This window comes from Pleurodeles waltl, chromosome 1_1 (assembly GCF_031143425.1).
Source record: "Pleurodeles waltl isolate 20211129_DDA chromosome 1_1, aPleWal1.hap1.20221129, whole genome shotgun sequence".
Taxonomy (NCBI): Eukaryota; Metazoa; Chordata; class Amphibia; order Caudata; family Salamandridae; genus Pleurodeles; species Pleurodeles waltl.
The window spans coordinates 523,555,267-523,571,897 of NC_090436.1; the positions used below are offsets into that span (position 1 = coordinate 523,555,267).

General features: G+C 45.3%; 1 protein-coding gene across 2 annotated transcripts in view; it reads right to left on the bottom strand.

Annotated features, from left to right (window-relative positions):
* Positions 1–16,631, bottom strand: part of KIAA0825 (KIAA0825 ortholog) — a 2,111,807-nt gene that overhangs the window by 1,015,057 nt on the left and 1,080,119 nt on the right. For both annotated transcript variants that reach the window (XM_069225418.1, XM_069225426.1), the window contains exon 13: positions 6,282–6,392. In XM_069225418.1, coding sequence (XP_069081519.1) covers positions 6,282–6,392 — 111 coding nt within the window. The remainder of the gene's footprint in view (positions 1–6,281; positions 6,393–16,631) is intronic.

Consider the following 16,631-nt stretch of genomic DNA (forward strand, 5'->3'; position numbering starts at 1 on the left):
GAGTCTGGGCATGGGCCCCAAAGGAAGAAGGTTAAGGAGTCTTTGTCCAACTGGGTGAGAGCCTTCTGCATTTACCAGGCCATTCTAGCAGAACGTTTCAGTGACTTAGGTGCCCAGTTAGCTTGCTATCAGAACAGGATCGTGGGAGCGTACGATGAGTATGGAGGCATAGCATGGAAAGAATACGATAAGGAATTCAGGAGATTCAAGGCATATAAGCCTTTGTTGGGTCACCTGGTTGCGTTATACCAATCGCACTCAGGGGCCGGGTCACCAGCCCTTTCGTGGGACTAATGGGACGGGCTCAGGCACCTCGGTGGGGGCTGGGACCAAGAGGGGGGCCTACTGGGATTTCAACCAATACACTTGCTCGCAGTCCCCCGGTACATGCCATTTCATACACTGCTGTTCCTTTTGAGGCCAGGCCTCCCATCCTGAGTTCAAGTGTTTTAAAAAATCACGGGATAAGGATGCCAAGAAACAAGACTGACAATTCGATGGGCAGGGGTCAAACGGTTTCCCTTTTTGTGAAGGTTCCGTTCCCAGTTAATCTATTGGCTATGGTGCCTTGGCTTAATGTTTACCCCAACCAAGCAGCTGCGCAGGTGTTGTATTTGGGCCTTAAAGACGGTTTCAGAATACCAGCTCAGGACTATGTTGGCTCGCCCCATTGCAGGAATCACCTGCCTCTGCGCTCCAACCCTGGGGTGGCAGGGGCAAAATCAAAAAGGAACTGGATTTGGGGCGGGTGGCGGGACATTTTGATGAAATTCCCATGCAGGGCTTTGTTCTCCTTTAGGGGTAGTTCCCAAGAAAGAACCAGGGGAGTTCAGATTGAGTCACCATTTGTCCACTCCAAAGGGGCAATCACTGAATGAGGCCATTGATGGGGCATCGTGTTCGGTTAGGCACGCTTCTTTGGATCAGGCAATTCAAATGCTACAGGAGCTGGGGCCGGGGGTTTTGATGGCGAAATCAGACACTGAATCCGTATTTCGGTTGTTGCCGGTGCTTCCCGATGACTTACATCTGCTGGGTTTCCAGTGGGAAGGAAGGTATTACTTTGATAGGTGTATGCCTATGGGCTGCTCTGTGTCATGTTCATATTTTGAGAAGTTTAGTACCTTTTTGGAGTGGGTGTTTAGGGACAGGACACAGTCTTTTCACAGACGCGGCTGGCAGCGAAGGTTTGGGGCTATAATTGGTAAGGCCTGGTGCACTCAGCTATGGCCCTTACACTGGGTCCAGGAGGGCCTGGTAGCTAACATTTGTTTCTTGGAACTATTCCCAATTCTAGTGGCTTTGTCAATTTGGCCAGAGGGATTTCGGAACCAATCTGTGATTTTCTGGTCAGATAACATGTCAGTGGTTGAGTGCATTAACCAGCAAGCAGGTGCTGGTGCAAGATGATCCTAAGGCTGCTGAAAGAGATAGTGTTACTGAGTTTAAGGTTGAATGTGACCTTCAGAGCTAAGCACGTGCCTGGTGTGTTGAATAACACTGCTGATGCACTCTCCAGTTTTAAGATGCAGGTTTTCAGGTCTCACCTCCCTGGAGCGGAGGAGTTCCCAACGCCTTTTCCAGAACATCTGTGGCAAATTGGTGCCATGGAACACCGGACCGGCTTATCAGGGAGCATTTGCAGCATATATTAATTTTCCTGGCTGGGGCGGTATTGTACACTTGTTTTGATCCATCTTCAATCTTGCCATTTTTACAGTTTTTGCATGCGCCAGGCATCACTCTAATGCTATTTATTTCTTTGCACAACTGTGGGGAGGTGCTCGATGGTACACAATAATTTATGGTAAGAAGGGCCCATGAGGGCTGGCAGCACATTCAGGGCTCTAAACTAGACCCTAGGTGGCCCAGAGATGCGGCAAAGTTGGGGGCCTTGCTAGTCGCATTGGATCGCATTTGTACGTCTCCTTGGGAGGTCGCCTTATTTAAGTCAGCCTTTACCCTGGCCTTTTATGGGGCTTTCCAATTAGGTGAGCTAGTTGCACAAAATTAAAGGGACACCTCTGGGGGACTGCAGTTGGCAGATATTCATTGGCAAGAGGGATCTGGATGTCTGGTGATCACCGTACCCCCCTCCAAGATGGATCAAGATGGGAGGGGGGACCACATCCTACTGCATAGAGCCCCGGGTAGGACATATTGTCCTATACGTAACTTAGAGGTGTTCCTAGCACAGTGCACACCGGGGGAAATGGGTGCAGACTTGGTACATGCAGATGACACGCCACTTACTAGGTACCAATTCTCACAAGTGCTCAAGCGCTCTCTTCTGGCAGCGGGTTTTGACTCCTCTGACTTTGGCACTCACTCCTTTAGAATAGGGGCAGCCACGGAGGCCGTGGCAATGGGATTCCCTGGAGCAGCAGTTAAGAGAATTGGGGGGTGATCATCAGATTGCTCCAAGCGATATGTGAGACTGCATATGCTATGTGTTCATGTCCTTGACGCCTTACTTTCTCTGTAGTCTTTGTAGACGCTTGCGACAAGTGGTTGACAGTCCAAAAGACTCCGGTTCATGCAGAAGTTGCTGGGGTCACCAACGTGTGGGTAATCAGACATTTGCATGTCCAACGCGCAGGTGAACTATATACAAGGAGTGCGTTTGCGTCATGCGCATCGAAGGTTGGTTTCTGTATCTCTTTCTTTGGCCGAGGCGGGTTGTGGCTCACTCAAGGACATTTCTGGATTCAATGCTGCGCTCAGGCTACTCGTCACAAGACATCATTGTGCTGCATCTTGGGGATAATAATCTTGTTTCTCTAGGTCACCGTGGTCTGTTTGAGCTGGTAATATCGGAAATTGGATGGTTTGCCCAAAAATTCCCTCAGGCGGTCCTTGCTTGGTCGAACATGATCCCTAGTAGTCTGTGGAGGGGCGGGCCCTCAGTAAAAGCCCTCAATGACTCAGTGAGGAGAATCAATAGCAAACTGGCCAAGTTGTTTCGGACTCCAAGGTTGGCTGTGGTCGCGCATGGCTGCATTAAAGGAGACAGGTTTTTCTTGCAGGATGGAGTCCATCTTTTGCGAGTCGGCTATGAAATGTTTTTGGACAATGTATTCGCCTGGCTATGTTAGCGTACTGGACTGCTGCTGGTGGGGGGGGAGGCCACATCGTCAGTCAACGATGTGGGACTGTGGCAGGTTGATATCATGACTGGGAATACAAATGGGTACCTTTTTTTTTATTACAGAAACTGGGTGGCAAGCTAATTGGACCCTCCAAGGGGCGATGACTGGGAAGTGCAGACGTCAAAAACATATGATACACTGTTCCAAAAGAAGTGCAAGGAGATTTGGGCTAATAAACTAGGCTACCCTGTGCTGATCTAGAGAGCCAATTTTAATCTATCTCATTTTTGGATCTCCTTCTATACTTTTTCCCACATTTGGGGCTACGGCTTCATCACCACAAAAAGATCTCCGGCAAAGAGCCCCCCCTTTTCGGGGTGGAGCCCGTCAGACATTGCAGCGCCAGTCTGACGAGGAGCTGCTCCGATGATGAAGCATGACATCCTTCGGGATGTGTGAGGTGTCTTGCTCCTAAAATTTAGGACCCCCTTCACGATAGCCCCCAGTCTCCTTGCACTTCTTTTGGAACAGTGTATTATATGTTTTTGACGTATTCCTTGGGAGGATATACACTGGACCATAATACCTCCCCATCCCTCCTATATTTTTTGACTGGGAAGTGCAGACGACATACAGGGGCGTGGGGGATTGCGAGCGGTCGCTGGCATCTGGCCCTTAGGAACAAACACCTGCACATGAGCAGAAGGTCTGAAGCGAGCACTGTCTCTTGGGGGAGGGGGGGTTGGATTTAGGGGGTGGCAGGGGTGCCCGTGGTAGGTATCCTAGAGGGCAGGCGGGTCCCCCCCCCGAAGCAATCCAGCTTGGAAAGGTATGAGAACACCCTGATGGAGATCCTACCCCTGGGATTCGTATCGTAAGGAGGGGCAGGGTATGGAATACTATAAAACAGTCATGATCTTATTCACAACCACCAACATTCAGTACACAGGAACTAACTGTTTTTTAGTCAGAGTCAGGAATGTCGATATATTAGAGTACTCTGTCAAGGCTAGGCATCCATTGACAAAACTCTGTAAATAATATGTGAATATGATTGTGGTTACTGCGTATAATTTTGATTATGATTAACAATGTCTTGTCAATAATAAAATACGGCCGGGGTTTACAACCCCTAATCCCAAAGCAAGGTCTATCTGAAGTTTCATTTAAGCTTTGGGTGGTGTGGGGGGAGTGGTGTTTGGTGGTAAGAGGCCTCGGCGATACCTGGCCTTAATATGCACTAAGGGCATTGAACTCTTAGAGAAAAGGTGATGGGTTTGCAGGCATCCCACTGTGGCAGTGTGAGATGTATAACTTTCTTGTAATTGTCCATGGAGATGCATGGCTTCACTGCCTGCTCCCCACCCCTCTGTTATTAAGTGGCAGTTGCTTTTATTTTGTTTTCTTTGTTTCTTACACCTGTCGTAGTTGACGATCATGTTGCATTTGTCAAGAGAGTTTTTGGGCATTGTGGGTGCTCATTAAACACACCTTTTAGAAGTGTGTTGGCATGCGTCAGAGTTTTGAAGTGACTGGCACGTTGCCCGCTTCTTCCAGTCTGAAGCCTCATAGAGTTCCAACCACTTGAGGGAGTGATACCTCTTAATAAGACTGTTAGTTAGAACAGGGGCTGGTTGGAAGTTAAGCTGTGTGAGGGACTTAATAGAGCAACCTGACCGAACAAAAGGATTGTATAGTTGGACAGAGGCCATAGGTAAGTTAGAAGCAGACGGGATGCTGGAACGGCAAAAACTGGGAAAAATCAGGGCCGGTAACCAGACAGCCTGAGTAGCAGAATGAAAGTAGGTGCATGAGGGTCTCTATTGGTGCCTGACTTTGTAGGGACCAGGCACTGGGTCAGGAGTTTGAGAACCGGTGAGGGTGGGAGGAACTGTGTGGATTGTGTAATGTGTAGCAAGAATGAAAAAGCTTGAGGGCAGAAGGCCCAGGAATCATAGTGAAAAGGGCAAAGTGTAGTGCAGAATGAAATGGGATGGTTCTATACTAGCAGCAGATAATGGCTTTTAGGCCACAAAGTATGCTGAATATGTAACAAAAGTGAGTGTTATGGTGCGGAATTGATGGAAGCAAGAACTTAGAGTCTGGTAAATTCAAGCACAGGACTAGAGCAGGGTGAGTTATTAACTAACAAAAAGGTGTATTTTGTTGGATAATTTGGCTTTAAAGTGGGATCCAGTGAGGGGGATGGATACCTGATCGGTTAAAAATCCTGGCGAAACAGATTCAATCCCCAAGCCCAATTTACTCTGACAATTGGGAGGAATGCCAGCATTTGCACGCAGCTAAGAGACACCAGAAGTTATCAGGATGCAATCGGATGCAATCGCTACAGGCTCACAATGCTGGCAAGTTAAGTCAATTTGCAATGCGGCTGATGTCTTACCATCATTAAAGGAGAGACTATGTAGACATTCAAGCTGGAGGTATGGTAACTTCCTTTCTGCAGGTAAAACTACTTTTATGTTGCTTGCAACATGCTGAACAGAAAGGGTACTTTCAGATTGTTGAAGGGCTACCGAGTGTGGAGAAGTGTGGCTCAATGGTTAGAGCGGCAGACCCTGATGCAGAAATCTGGCCCAGGACCAGGGTTCCATTCCCGCCTAGGCGGGTCTTGGGCTCAATTTCCTCGGACCTGATAATTCTCGCATCGGTGCCTAATCTAATTAATGGGTCCCACTCTGTAACTCTGGGCAATAGCTTGCTTTATCTCCACAACGGCCCCAACAGCGCTGGGATGCCTGGCTTGGAGTTTGCCCAGGAGTGGGCACCTCACAGGGAAAAGCCAGGAGGGGTTCCACAGCGGTATGCGTACAGTGCCTTGAGACCCTAACGGGTGAGTAGTGCGCTATACAAGTACACAGTTTACAGTGTGGGGATCTTTGTGGGACAGAACTCTGCAGTTCTGTCTTTGTAGTATGCCTTCTCCAGGTGTCAAAGAAAAATAACTCCTCAAGTAAGCTCTAGTTTACGAGAGGGAAAGAGAACTCATGCTTGACTCATCAGACCATGGAAATTAAAAGTGGTGTGCAGCCTTTGGCACTGTAAATTCAACGTGAAAGTTACAGCGTTTCCTCTATACTTAACCGTGAGCACAAATTAAGATAACATTTAATGAAACGTGTTTGTTAGGAAAAGTATAACTTTATCTAGAAAACGTGTTTAATTACTTACTTCGGCAAAGAGGGTCTTATAGAGGGCTCCATCCTGTACAACCAATGCCGCCAATCAATATCCTGCTCTCGAGAAGTTGGTGAGTGATCACCAAAGCCATCCTGAAATGCTCTGAAATAAAATTTTGAGGCTTAGAAAGTAATCATTTTTCTATAAATGTAATTTTGAAATTACCTCAAACCTTAGTTTACACTTTGCCATACAAAACAGAATATATATTTTAATTTATTTGTGATGGTCATAGCAGCACACATACTTCAGCCCCTCACAAGCACTTTAAAATCAGTACAAAGACGCACTTTGGTCCAATCTCATTCACAGTATAAACTGCCTTTACTCACCCCACAGCTAAAGTCCTGTAGTAAACTCATAAAGTGAACATAATTTAAATCAACTGTATATTGCCATGATTTGGATGTTATTCTGTGATGTGATTATTTTTCTTGCCTACTGTTGAAAGTGAACCTTTGGGTAAATTATTCTATCACGAAGTAGGCAGCTATTCCTACATTTTGTATCCCAGCAGCTGAGCTCGCTGCAGACAGTAAAGCATCCTCCTTCTCTGAGCACAAGAGCAGAGATCAATAGCTACAAACACCGATAAACGCTCGAGTGGATAATGAGGCCTCTTCCTAGGCCCTGCACTGCCTGCCCCTTCTGGGTTACCTGCTAAGTTCAGTTACCTATCATTCCCCTTCCTATGTACTGATTCTGAATAACTACCCATTAGTTTATTTTCAGGTACAGTCAAATATTCTCTAAAAAAAAAAAAAAAAAACAGTATGTCCGGGTCAATCCTTAATTATCCTACTAGGCTCTTTCAGGTAAGGGTGACCCCTTCTGGTAGTCATTGCGCCTATTGCATGCAACAACGTATAATATATATATATATATATCCAGAAAGAGCCTCTAAAAGAAGCCATCAATTTGTGGAAAAAGCTGTGTAATGAATCACAACACAGTGTGCATAGAAGGAACCAAATAAGGCAACATCAGTAATACAGGAACACAGCACAACCCAGGAGGCAAAACTCTGAAAAACGGACAGGGACAAAACACAGGCTGGAGAGTGACAAATCAGTAGCCAAAAACCGACCGAAACAGTGCAGGGAATGGGCCTTAAATATTCTGTGGGATATCATATCACAAAACCTTTCTGTTGAAAAAGAATCCTCTAGCTTGCTTTGGTTGAAGGTGGCCACGGAAAATAGAATTTCAAGGGCCACCTTGTAATGGGAAGAAGAAAAGGGGAAGCTCGCCCCTTCCTCCTCGTTTAGATTTGCACAGTTTGTGGGTGTGGTCCTTCTTTTACTGTTAAGGCCAAGATGGATGGGGAACATCATGATGCCCGGTCTCCACCAAAAAAAAACATTTAAATGTGAGTAGATGCAGTTGCAAAACTCTATTAGGTGGTATAAACATTCTAAACCTTGTTGGATTTGAAATATGAGACCAAACAACGCAAGCACTCAATAAAAGATGAGCCACTACCAAAGGCCGGTGTGCTCAATGACTGTCAGTCCATTTGTTGCTGCGTCATTGAACGGCTGCCCACAAGGTGCTGATCATGCGTGATCTGTGTGGAACTGCTTAAAACGAGAAGCGCAACCTGCTTCTAGTGAGTGTGGCAGTACTGGAGACGAGTGACATTTGTCCACCTCAGCAATTTCCTTCTCATAGTCAGAGCTGTGTCTCCCTACGTGTTTTGCCGAAAACTGATGTTGGGCAGGAAAGATTACTTCCCTCTCTTAGTACTGAAATTTCCATGTGTAGCAGAAAGATGCTCTATGGAAGCACATTACGAAACATTCACTGTTAACTCAGACTCGCTACAGACAGGGTGCAAGAAAGAGGGCCACAAAGAGGCAAAATAGTGATAACAAACAAAAGATTGACAGAATACAAACCACAGCGGAGAGAAGCAGCAAACTGCAATGGAGGCCCGTCGTAAATGCATGGAGTGATGAATGCGTGGCTGAAATGTGTGAGTGAAATGTGTGCTAGATTGTATGTTCTGAGGAAATTATGAGCTGGTGGGATTGCTGCCAGTAACCTTTTGATGGGAGAGTAGGTTCTGTCCAACATACTTGCTTCCTCAAGGGGACACTCTGAAGTATCTCACTGTGTCCCGATAAATACAGGTTTAATCAGAATGACCCGTCATGCTTGTTAAAAGCCACTCCCAGATACCTTTGCCGTACTCCTCATAACAGACACAATGGGACAAAGAGGGAACTGTCATCTGTAAAGCAACATGGACACTGCTACATACCAACTTGACACCTTTAGTACAGGTGAAATGGCCTTTGGAAATCTGTTTTCTACAGGAAATGACTTCATTCAATGGTCGTCAAACGTACACATGCATCTGATACCACACGCCTGCGAAGTGTAATGCTTCACAAGTGGCCTGTAGGTAGAGAGCCTGCACATCACTTAGTAACTGGACTCCTCACTCACATCAAAGGGGCTGGTAATCCGCAAACTCTGACTTTGCAAATTGATATTTTAAGACTATAACTGCATGCTGTGTGATCTATATCAATGGAATTATAAAGACTGAGAAAATAATGTAGAATTTGTCCTTTAGAAGTGCATTCCTGTTTAGGTTTCTTAGGATTTTGTCAGAGCAGAGGATGATGTCTAACAGGTGAGACCTGACATGAGTTTGGGCTGCTGGCTCTCCAAGGTGGTAATTATTATTTCTTATTTGCCAGCTCCTTTGTTTGTTGCATCTCCCCTTCCTTTTTCCTCTTCAGTAGTGACTTGTACAGGTACTCCTTTGCTCACCTTAATTGCCCCTCATACTTCTGTTTTGTGCTTATTTGAAAAAGAGTAAGTGCCAGGCCCAAAGTTTTATGGACATCAGGTGTGACCGCAGTATTAAAGGGAATAGCCAGCTATTTTCATGCAGAGGAAGCAGAAGGCAACACATAATATGCTCAAGAAAATAGACACATTGCACAATCCTTAACCCCTTTGCTGCCAGGCCTTTTCCCCCTCCTGTGCCGAGCCTTTTTTTGGCTGTTTGGGGCAGTTCACAATAGACCCTCATAACTTTTTGTCCACATAAGCTACCCACACCAAATTTGTGTCCTTTTTGTCCAACATCCTAGGGATTCTAGAGGTACCCAGACTTTAGGGTTCCCAAGAAGCAGATCAAGAAATTAGCCAAAATACAGCGAACATTTCGTTTTTTTAAAAAAATGGGAAAAAAGGGCTGCAAAAATAGGCTTTGCGGTGTTAAAATCACCAGCTTCCCAGCTTTCAGGAACATGCAGACTTGAATCAGAAAACCCAATTTTTCAGCACAATTGTGGCATTTTACTGGGACATCCACCATTTTTACTATTTTTTGTGCTTTCAGCCTCCTTCCAGTTAGTGACAGAAAAGGGTGTGAAACCAATGCTGGACCCCAGAAAGCTAAACATTTTTGCAAAGTAGACAAAATTCAGAATTCAGCAAGGGGTAATTTGTGTAGATCCTACAAGGGTTTCCAACAGAAAATAACAGCTGAAATAAAAAAATATTGAAATTGAGGTGAAAAACAGCCATTTTTCTCCACGTTTTACTCTGTAACTTTTTCCTGCGATGTCAGATTTTTTAAAGCAATATACCGTTACGTCTGCTGGACTCCTCTGAATGCGGGGATATATACGTCTTGTAGGTTCATCAAGAACCCTAGGTACCCAGAGCCAATAAATGAGCTGCACCTTGCAATGGGTTTTCATTCTATACCGGGTATACAGCCCTTCATTTGCTGGAATATAAAGAGTAAAAAATAGGTATCAAGGAAACCTTTGAATTTCCAAAATGGGCACAAGATAAGGTGTTGAGAAGCAGTGGTTATTTGCACATCTCTGAATTACGGGGTACCCATACTAGCATGTGAATTACAGAATAGATGTCTTTTTTACACAGTGTCTTACATTTGGAAGGAAAAAATGTAGAGAAAGACAAGGGGCAGTAACACTTGTTTTGCTATTCTGTGTTACCCCAGGTCTCCCGATAAAAATGGTACCTCATTTGCGTGGGTAGGCCTAATGCTCGCAACAGGAAACGCAACATGGACACATCACATTTTCCAAAAGAAAACAGAGCTGTTTTTTGCAAAGTGCCTAGCTGTGGATTTTGGCCTCTAGCTCAGCTGGCACCTAGGGCAACCTACCAAACCTGTGCATTTTTGAAAACTAGACACCTAGGGGAATCCAAGATGGGGATTACTCGTGGGGCTCTCACCAGGTTCTGTTACCCAGAATTCTTTGCAAACCTCAAAATTTGGCCAACAAAAACACCTTTTCCTCTCATTTTGGTGACAGAAAGTTCTGGAATCTGATAGGAGCTACCAATTTCCTTCCACCCAGCGTTCCCCCAAGTCTCCCGATAGTAATGGTACCTCACTTGAGTGGGTTGGCCTAGCACCCACGACAGGAAATGCCCCAAAACACGACGTGGACACATCACATTTTCCAAAAGAAAACAGAGCTGTTTTTTGCAAAGGCCTAGTTGTGGATTTTGGCCTCTAGTTCAGCCAGCATCTAGGGAAACCTAAAAAAACTGCGCATTTTTGAAATCTAGACACCTAGAAGAATTCAAGATGGCGTGACTTGTGGGGCTCTCATCAGGTTCTGTTACCCAGAATCCTTTGAAAACCTCAAAATTTGGCCAAAAAACACCTTTTCCTCACATTTTGGTGACAGAAAGTTCTGGAATAGGGGAGGAGCCACACATTTACTTCCACCCAGCATTCCCCCAAGTCTCCTGATAAAAATGGCACCTCACTTGTGTGGGTAGGCCTAGCGCCTGTGACAGGAAATGCCCCAAAACACAACGTGGACACATCACATTTTCCCAAAGAAAACAGAGCTGTTTTTTGCAAAGTGCCTAGCTGTGAATTTTGGCTTCTAGCTCAGCCGGAACCTCTACGGAAACCTACCAAACGTGCACATTTATGAAAACTAGACACCTAGGCGAATCTAAGATGGGGTGACATGTGGAGCTCTCATCAGGTTCTGTTACCCAGAATTTTTTGCAAACCTCAAAATTTGGCCAAAAAAAAAAAAAAATTCCTCACAAGTTTTGTGACAGAAAGTTCTGGAGTCTGAAAGGAGCAACACATTTCCTTCCTCCCAGCATTACCCCAAGTTTCCCAATAAAAATGGTACCTTACTTGTGTGGGTAGACCAAGTGCTCGCGACAGGAAATGCCACAAAACACCATCTGGACACATCAAAGTTACCAGATACAAAACTACCTGTTTTTGCGGGGGAAGGCACCTGCGTTTTTGGTCCTGGGATCAGCAGCCATCTAGGGAAACCTACCAAACCCAGATGTTTCTGAAAACTAGACACCCGAGGGAGTCCAGGGAGGTGTGAATTGCTTGGATCACCCAATGTTTTCTTACCCAGAATCCTCAGCAAACCTCAAATTTAGCTAAAAAAAAAAAAAAATGTTTCCCACATTTCTGCATGGGATCACCGCATCGGAACAATTTCCTACCACCAACGTTCCCCTCTGTCTCCCGGTAAAAATGATACCTCACTTGCGTAGGTGGGCCAAGTGCCTGTCACAGGGAAGAGCCAAAAACATGTCGAAATTGAGGGGGAACCAAAGCGGGTCCAAAAGGGCAGTTTAAAAAAATCATTTTTAGGCTGACAAGTGCAGCAGAAATTGTATCGGTATAGATGAGACCATGCTGGGTGGTAGGAATTTGTGGATTCCTGCAGATTCCGTAAGGTTCCATCACAAAAATGTGGGAAAAATGTGTGATTTCCAACAAAGTTGGAGGTTTGCAGGGCATTGTGGGTAAGAAAAAGGTGCGGGGTGCATGTGAAGCACACCACCCTGGACTCACCCAGATGTTTAGTTTTCAGATGTGTCTAGGTCTTGTGGATTTTTCTACATGGCAGGGTCCCAATGTCCAAAAAGTGCAGCCCTCACCATTCCAAGTGGGACGATTGTGAGAGTTAGCCAAGCTCTCATGGCCCAAATGTAAAACCAAAACCCAAAATAATCAAATGTCCTTTTGCTTGCAGTGGGATAAGATGTTTTAGTGTATGGGTTTCTCCCCCCCCCCCCCAGGCAGATCAGCCTATTAGAAATAGAAATAGAAATTAGAAATTAGAATAGAAATTAGAAATAGGCTGATCTGCCCCCAAGGGGAGCAGAAATGGCCTAAAATAAATGTGCTCCCCCCACCTCCCCAGGGGAGCGACCCTTGCCTAAGGGGTCGCTCCCCATGCGTGAAATTGGCGCAAAACAAATATATATATATATTCCCGGTGCCTAGTGATGGCCTAAAATAAATTTGCCCTTGCCCATCAGGGGAACAACTCTTGCCTAAGGGGTCTCTCCCCTTGCATGAAATTGACGCAAAAAAATAAAAATCTCTGGTGTCTAGTGGTTTCCCATATATAAAAAACAAAAGTAAACATAAACAAAAACATATCCCTGGTGTCTGGGGGGGGGGGGCAAAAAAGGTCTAAAAATATTCCCCCTCCTCCCCCGGGTAGCAGCCCTTGCCCAAGGGTCCGCTCCCCTTACTGAATAATATTTAAAAAAAAATCCTTGGTGTCTAGTGGTTTCTGCCCCCAAGAGATCGGCCCAACAAAAATAGGCCGGTCTACCCCCAAGAGGGGCAGCAATGGCCTAAAATTTATTTTGCCTCCCGGGGAGCGACCCTTGCCTAAGGGGTCACTTCCCACATGTAAAAAATAAAAGTACATTTTTAAAAATGTATCCCTTGTGTTTAGGGTGTTTCTGCCGCTCTTGGAGGGAGATTGGCCTAATTATACTTTGGCCTCCTGAGGAGCGGCCCTTGCCCAAGGGGCTGCTCCCCTCATGACAATTACAAAAAAAAAGCTGAAATGCTGAGAGAGACATGAAAGGAGAGGAAAGGCTTTTCCTCTCCTTTCATGCCTTTCTTGGCCCTTCCAGTGACCCGCGCTGCAAGCTGAGCTTCCAGTGCGGCGGGGCAGGCCTCTGATGAGGTCCGCGCGCGATCGTGCGCTGACGTCATCAGATGCCACAGGGGGGAAAAGAAGTGGGCGAGGGTGGAAGGGGAAGCGATTCCCCTTCCATCCCTGCGGTGGGGGCACTGAGCTGGTATCAGGACATAACGGTTACGTCCTTGGAGCCTCAGCGCCGCAGCCAAGGACATAACCGTTACATCCTTGGCTGTCAAGGGGTTAAAGCAATGCAGTTGCGGCAGAGGCTGGCTCATCTACTGGAAACATGAACATTAAAAAAGGCACTGTCCAAAAGAAACACGTACTGGCAAAGCCAATAGGTCGCGGCCCATTATATCTATTGGCTCTTGCAATACTTGTTTTTCCTCCCCCAAAGTCAGATAGGTATGCAAGCTGCACCCATCTTGGAATGGGTTTTCTTTTACTTTTTTTTTAAATATTCAAAGATGGCTGCAAAGCATCTGCACGCACAGTGGGCACTTGAAATGTTGTTCCATTTGCTTTGCTTTGAAAGATTGAGCAAGGTCAAGGATATGGAATTTAAAGTCGTAGATGATCAATACCATGAGATGGTGAAGGGAACATTGACATTCCAGTTAAAACTGATGAAAAAAAGCTGGGGAAAAAGGACAGGGATAAGTAGACTACATCTGTGAGCATATTTGTCTAGCCACCGGGCTAGACTAAAAGAGTGGCAATAGTTTATTGGGTAGTAGGTTCTGTTAGCACCAGAAATGTGTGGAAGGGTGAAAAACCAGGACTAAGCTGCAGATAGGTTGTTGACGTTTTTTGAGGGCATTTTCCTTGGAAATGTAGGAGTATGTATCCAACACTGCCAGAGTACACACACACAGCAGAGTTAACAATGGAAACTAAAAAATTGTATTTTGAGGAGCTCAAGTTTCCTGCACTGTGAGAATTATTGTGGAGGATGCCCACAGAGTTCTGTTCTCAGACTTGAAACCACGTTTCAAGCTTGAATCAATGGTGGGAAATATGTTTCTTTCCGTTACTCTTATCAACTTTGCAAGGATGAGCTGTCACATATTACTAATAGATAATTTATTGTTTCTCTGTGTGCACTGTCTATAAATGTCCAGTGCTTTGCAAGGATATATCTGCCATTACTTGGGGATGACCTGGTAGACATGCAGTAGCCAAGGCTTGCTTAAGATGTCCTTTCAGATGGAATATATGCTTTGCTCTCAAAGAATCTTCGGCCTCAGATTGGTTATTGTATCATGCTGTTACAGTTCTGTTAAAGCAGTGCAGGCATCCAGTCGACACTCCATCGGATCCGCTGCTGCCAAGTCATGGTGATACCAGGAGACACACTAGATGGATATTCCCCTAAATTTCCAACCTCTGCTTGTGGCCTCAACTTTGCTGCACTGGTAAGCGGCCATGTGTAACCTTACTAATTCTTTGAGATCTACGCAGGCACAGGGTATGTGTGACTCTTGATTCCTCCCCAGGTGCGTTGAGTCTGCCGAAGGGACAGGCCCGTCAGGTATGAGATTCGGTTAGAGGTAATAGGCAGGTGTGATTGAGAACCTTCTCCCTACCAATGTTTATTCACAGGGAAAAGGAAATAGGTAAACAGTGCCAGATTCCTCCCGTAAAAGGGGTGAATGTCAGTGTAAGTGCTGTATGGAGAGCTGTTGTTTTGGGAAATTCGTGCAACACAAAATGATGATGGACAGAGTGCTGAAACTTTTCAAACACTCACCCCCAGTCAGAGATCTGGGTTTTATCCACCATTCTTTTGCTCACCATGCCACCCCAGTTTGGACCTAACCATATGAAAATCAGTCTTGACCTTGTTCCTTATAGGAACAGTCAAGGCCAAACTGCCAGGCCGGGTCCTCCCTGGACCGGAAATAAGCATCCTGGGACCGGTTTCAGGGTATCACTCTTCATCAGCCAGGCTAGCTTGACTCAGTGGCATAGTGAGCACGGGACCGACGTCTGGGAATACCCTTCCCCAGGAGAGTGTGGAGGTGAGTGTGTGGTAGGGCCCTTATTCGAAGTCATAGGTAAGTAAAAGATATAGAAAATTAGATGAGGCACCCCTTCACTGAGAGAATGCCGGCTCTTGAGAAGCTGAATAAGTTTGAATGCATACATGTTTGTGTTTAAAAGGATGGACTGAACTGACAAAAAAGGATCCAAAATTGAAATTTTCTGAATATGGTTTGTAGGAACTGAATCACTGATTTATTTGCACAACTGCATGAATGAGAAAAAGAAACCGACCCAACCTGTGGAGAAGGAGGCACTTAATCAAAGAGAGCAGCAACGAATGGACAAAGAGACATGAGTAAGATAAAGGAACAGCAGTGTAAAATGTTGGATGATATGAGAAAAGAGGCTTTACAGAAGCTACAAGAATATTGGCAAGAAAATGTTGCAAAAGTGACGAGGCTGTATCCCTCTCTTGTGGTTCCTTCAGCCCCATTGGGACTGGATGATGATGAAGATTGTCTTGTGGAATATTTGTTGAACGTTTTGGGCCCCTCTCTCATATGTGCACAGGAAGCAACTTGACAAGTTACTAGAGAAGTGAAAACTCTTATAATGTTACGTCACATTGAGAAAAGGAGCTGGCATGGGATGGTTGAGTGGAGGTGGAGTGATCAAATATATAGTACAAGCAAGTGGTCGCACAAAGGTAGTGGGCCACTAAGTTGTTAGAGTGGCAGGTTAAATGGGACTGGATTTGCAGAAGAAAAGAACACCTTTGTCATACGAATTGCATTTGAATGAAGTGGAATTACTAAGAAAGAAATGTTGATAGTACTGAGGCACTGATTTGAGGATTTGTTAGAAAAGATAAGGAAATGGGAGGAAAATAACAGATTAAAGAAAGAGGGGAGCAAAAGATGCGCGTGAAGATGAGGCAATAGCACACAAAGATGAGAATTATATCTCTGAGTTGCAACTACTTCTTCGTATTGAGCTAGAATACCTGTTAAGGGAGATACCAGGACAAGAGGGGCAGCCGGTGCATATTCATGCACCCTGGAGCAGACATGACCTATGACCTTCCATTAAGGTAGATCCAAATCTGTGGGAAGCTCCTGAGAAGTGGTACACATAACTAGAAAGAACAGTAAAAGTGTTAGAATCGTGGAGACCTGTGGATTTCCATTGCAATACCAAAGCTTCTGTAGGGCACCTCTAAGGGGGCAGTGAGATGGCCACAGGCAGAACCTACCTACATGGTTAGCTCCAAAATATGAGTCTTCGCCGACAGTGATGGACAAGTGCAAGGTGGTAATTGGATAGTTTAAGGAAAAGATACCAGTGCAACATGTAAACTCGTCTGAGATTACACACATAACACAAACCAAAGATTAAAGTGTACAAGCTTATCAGGACA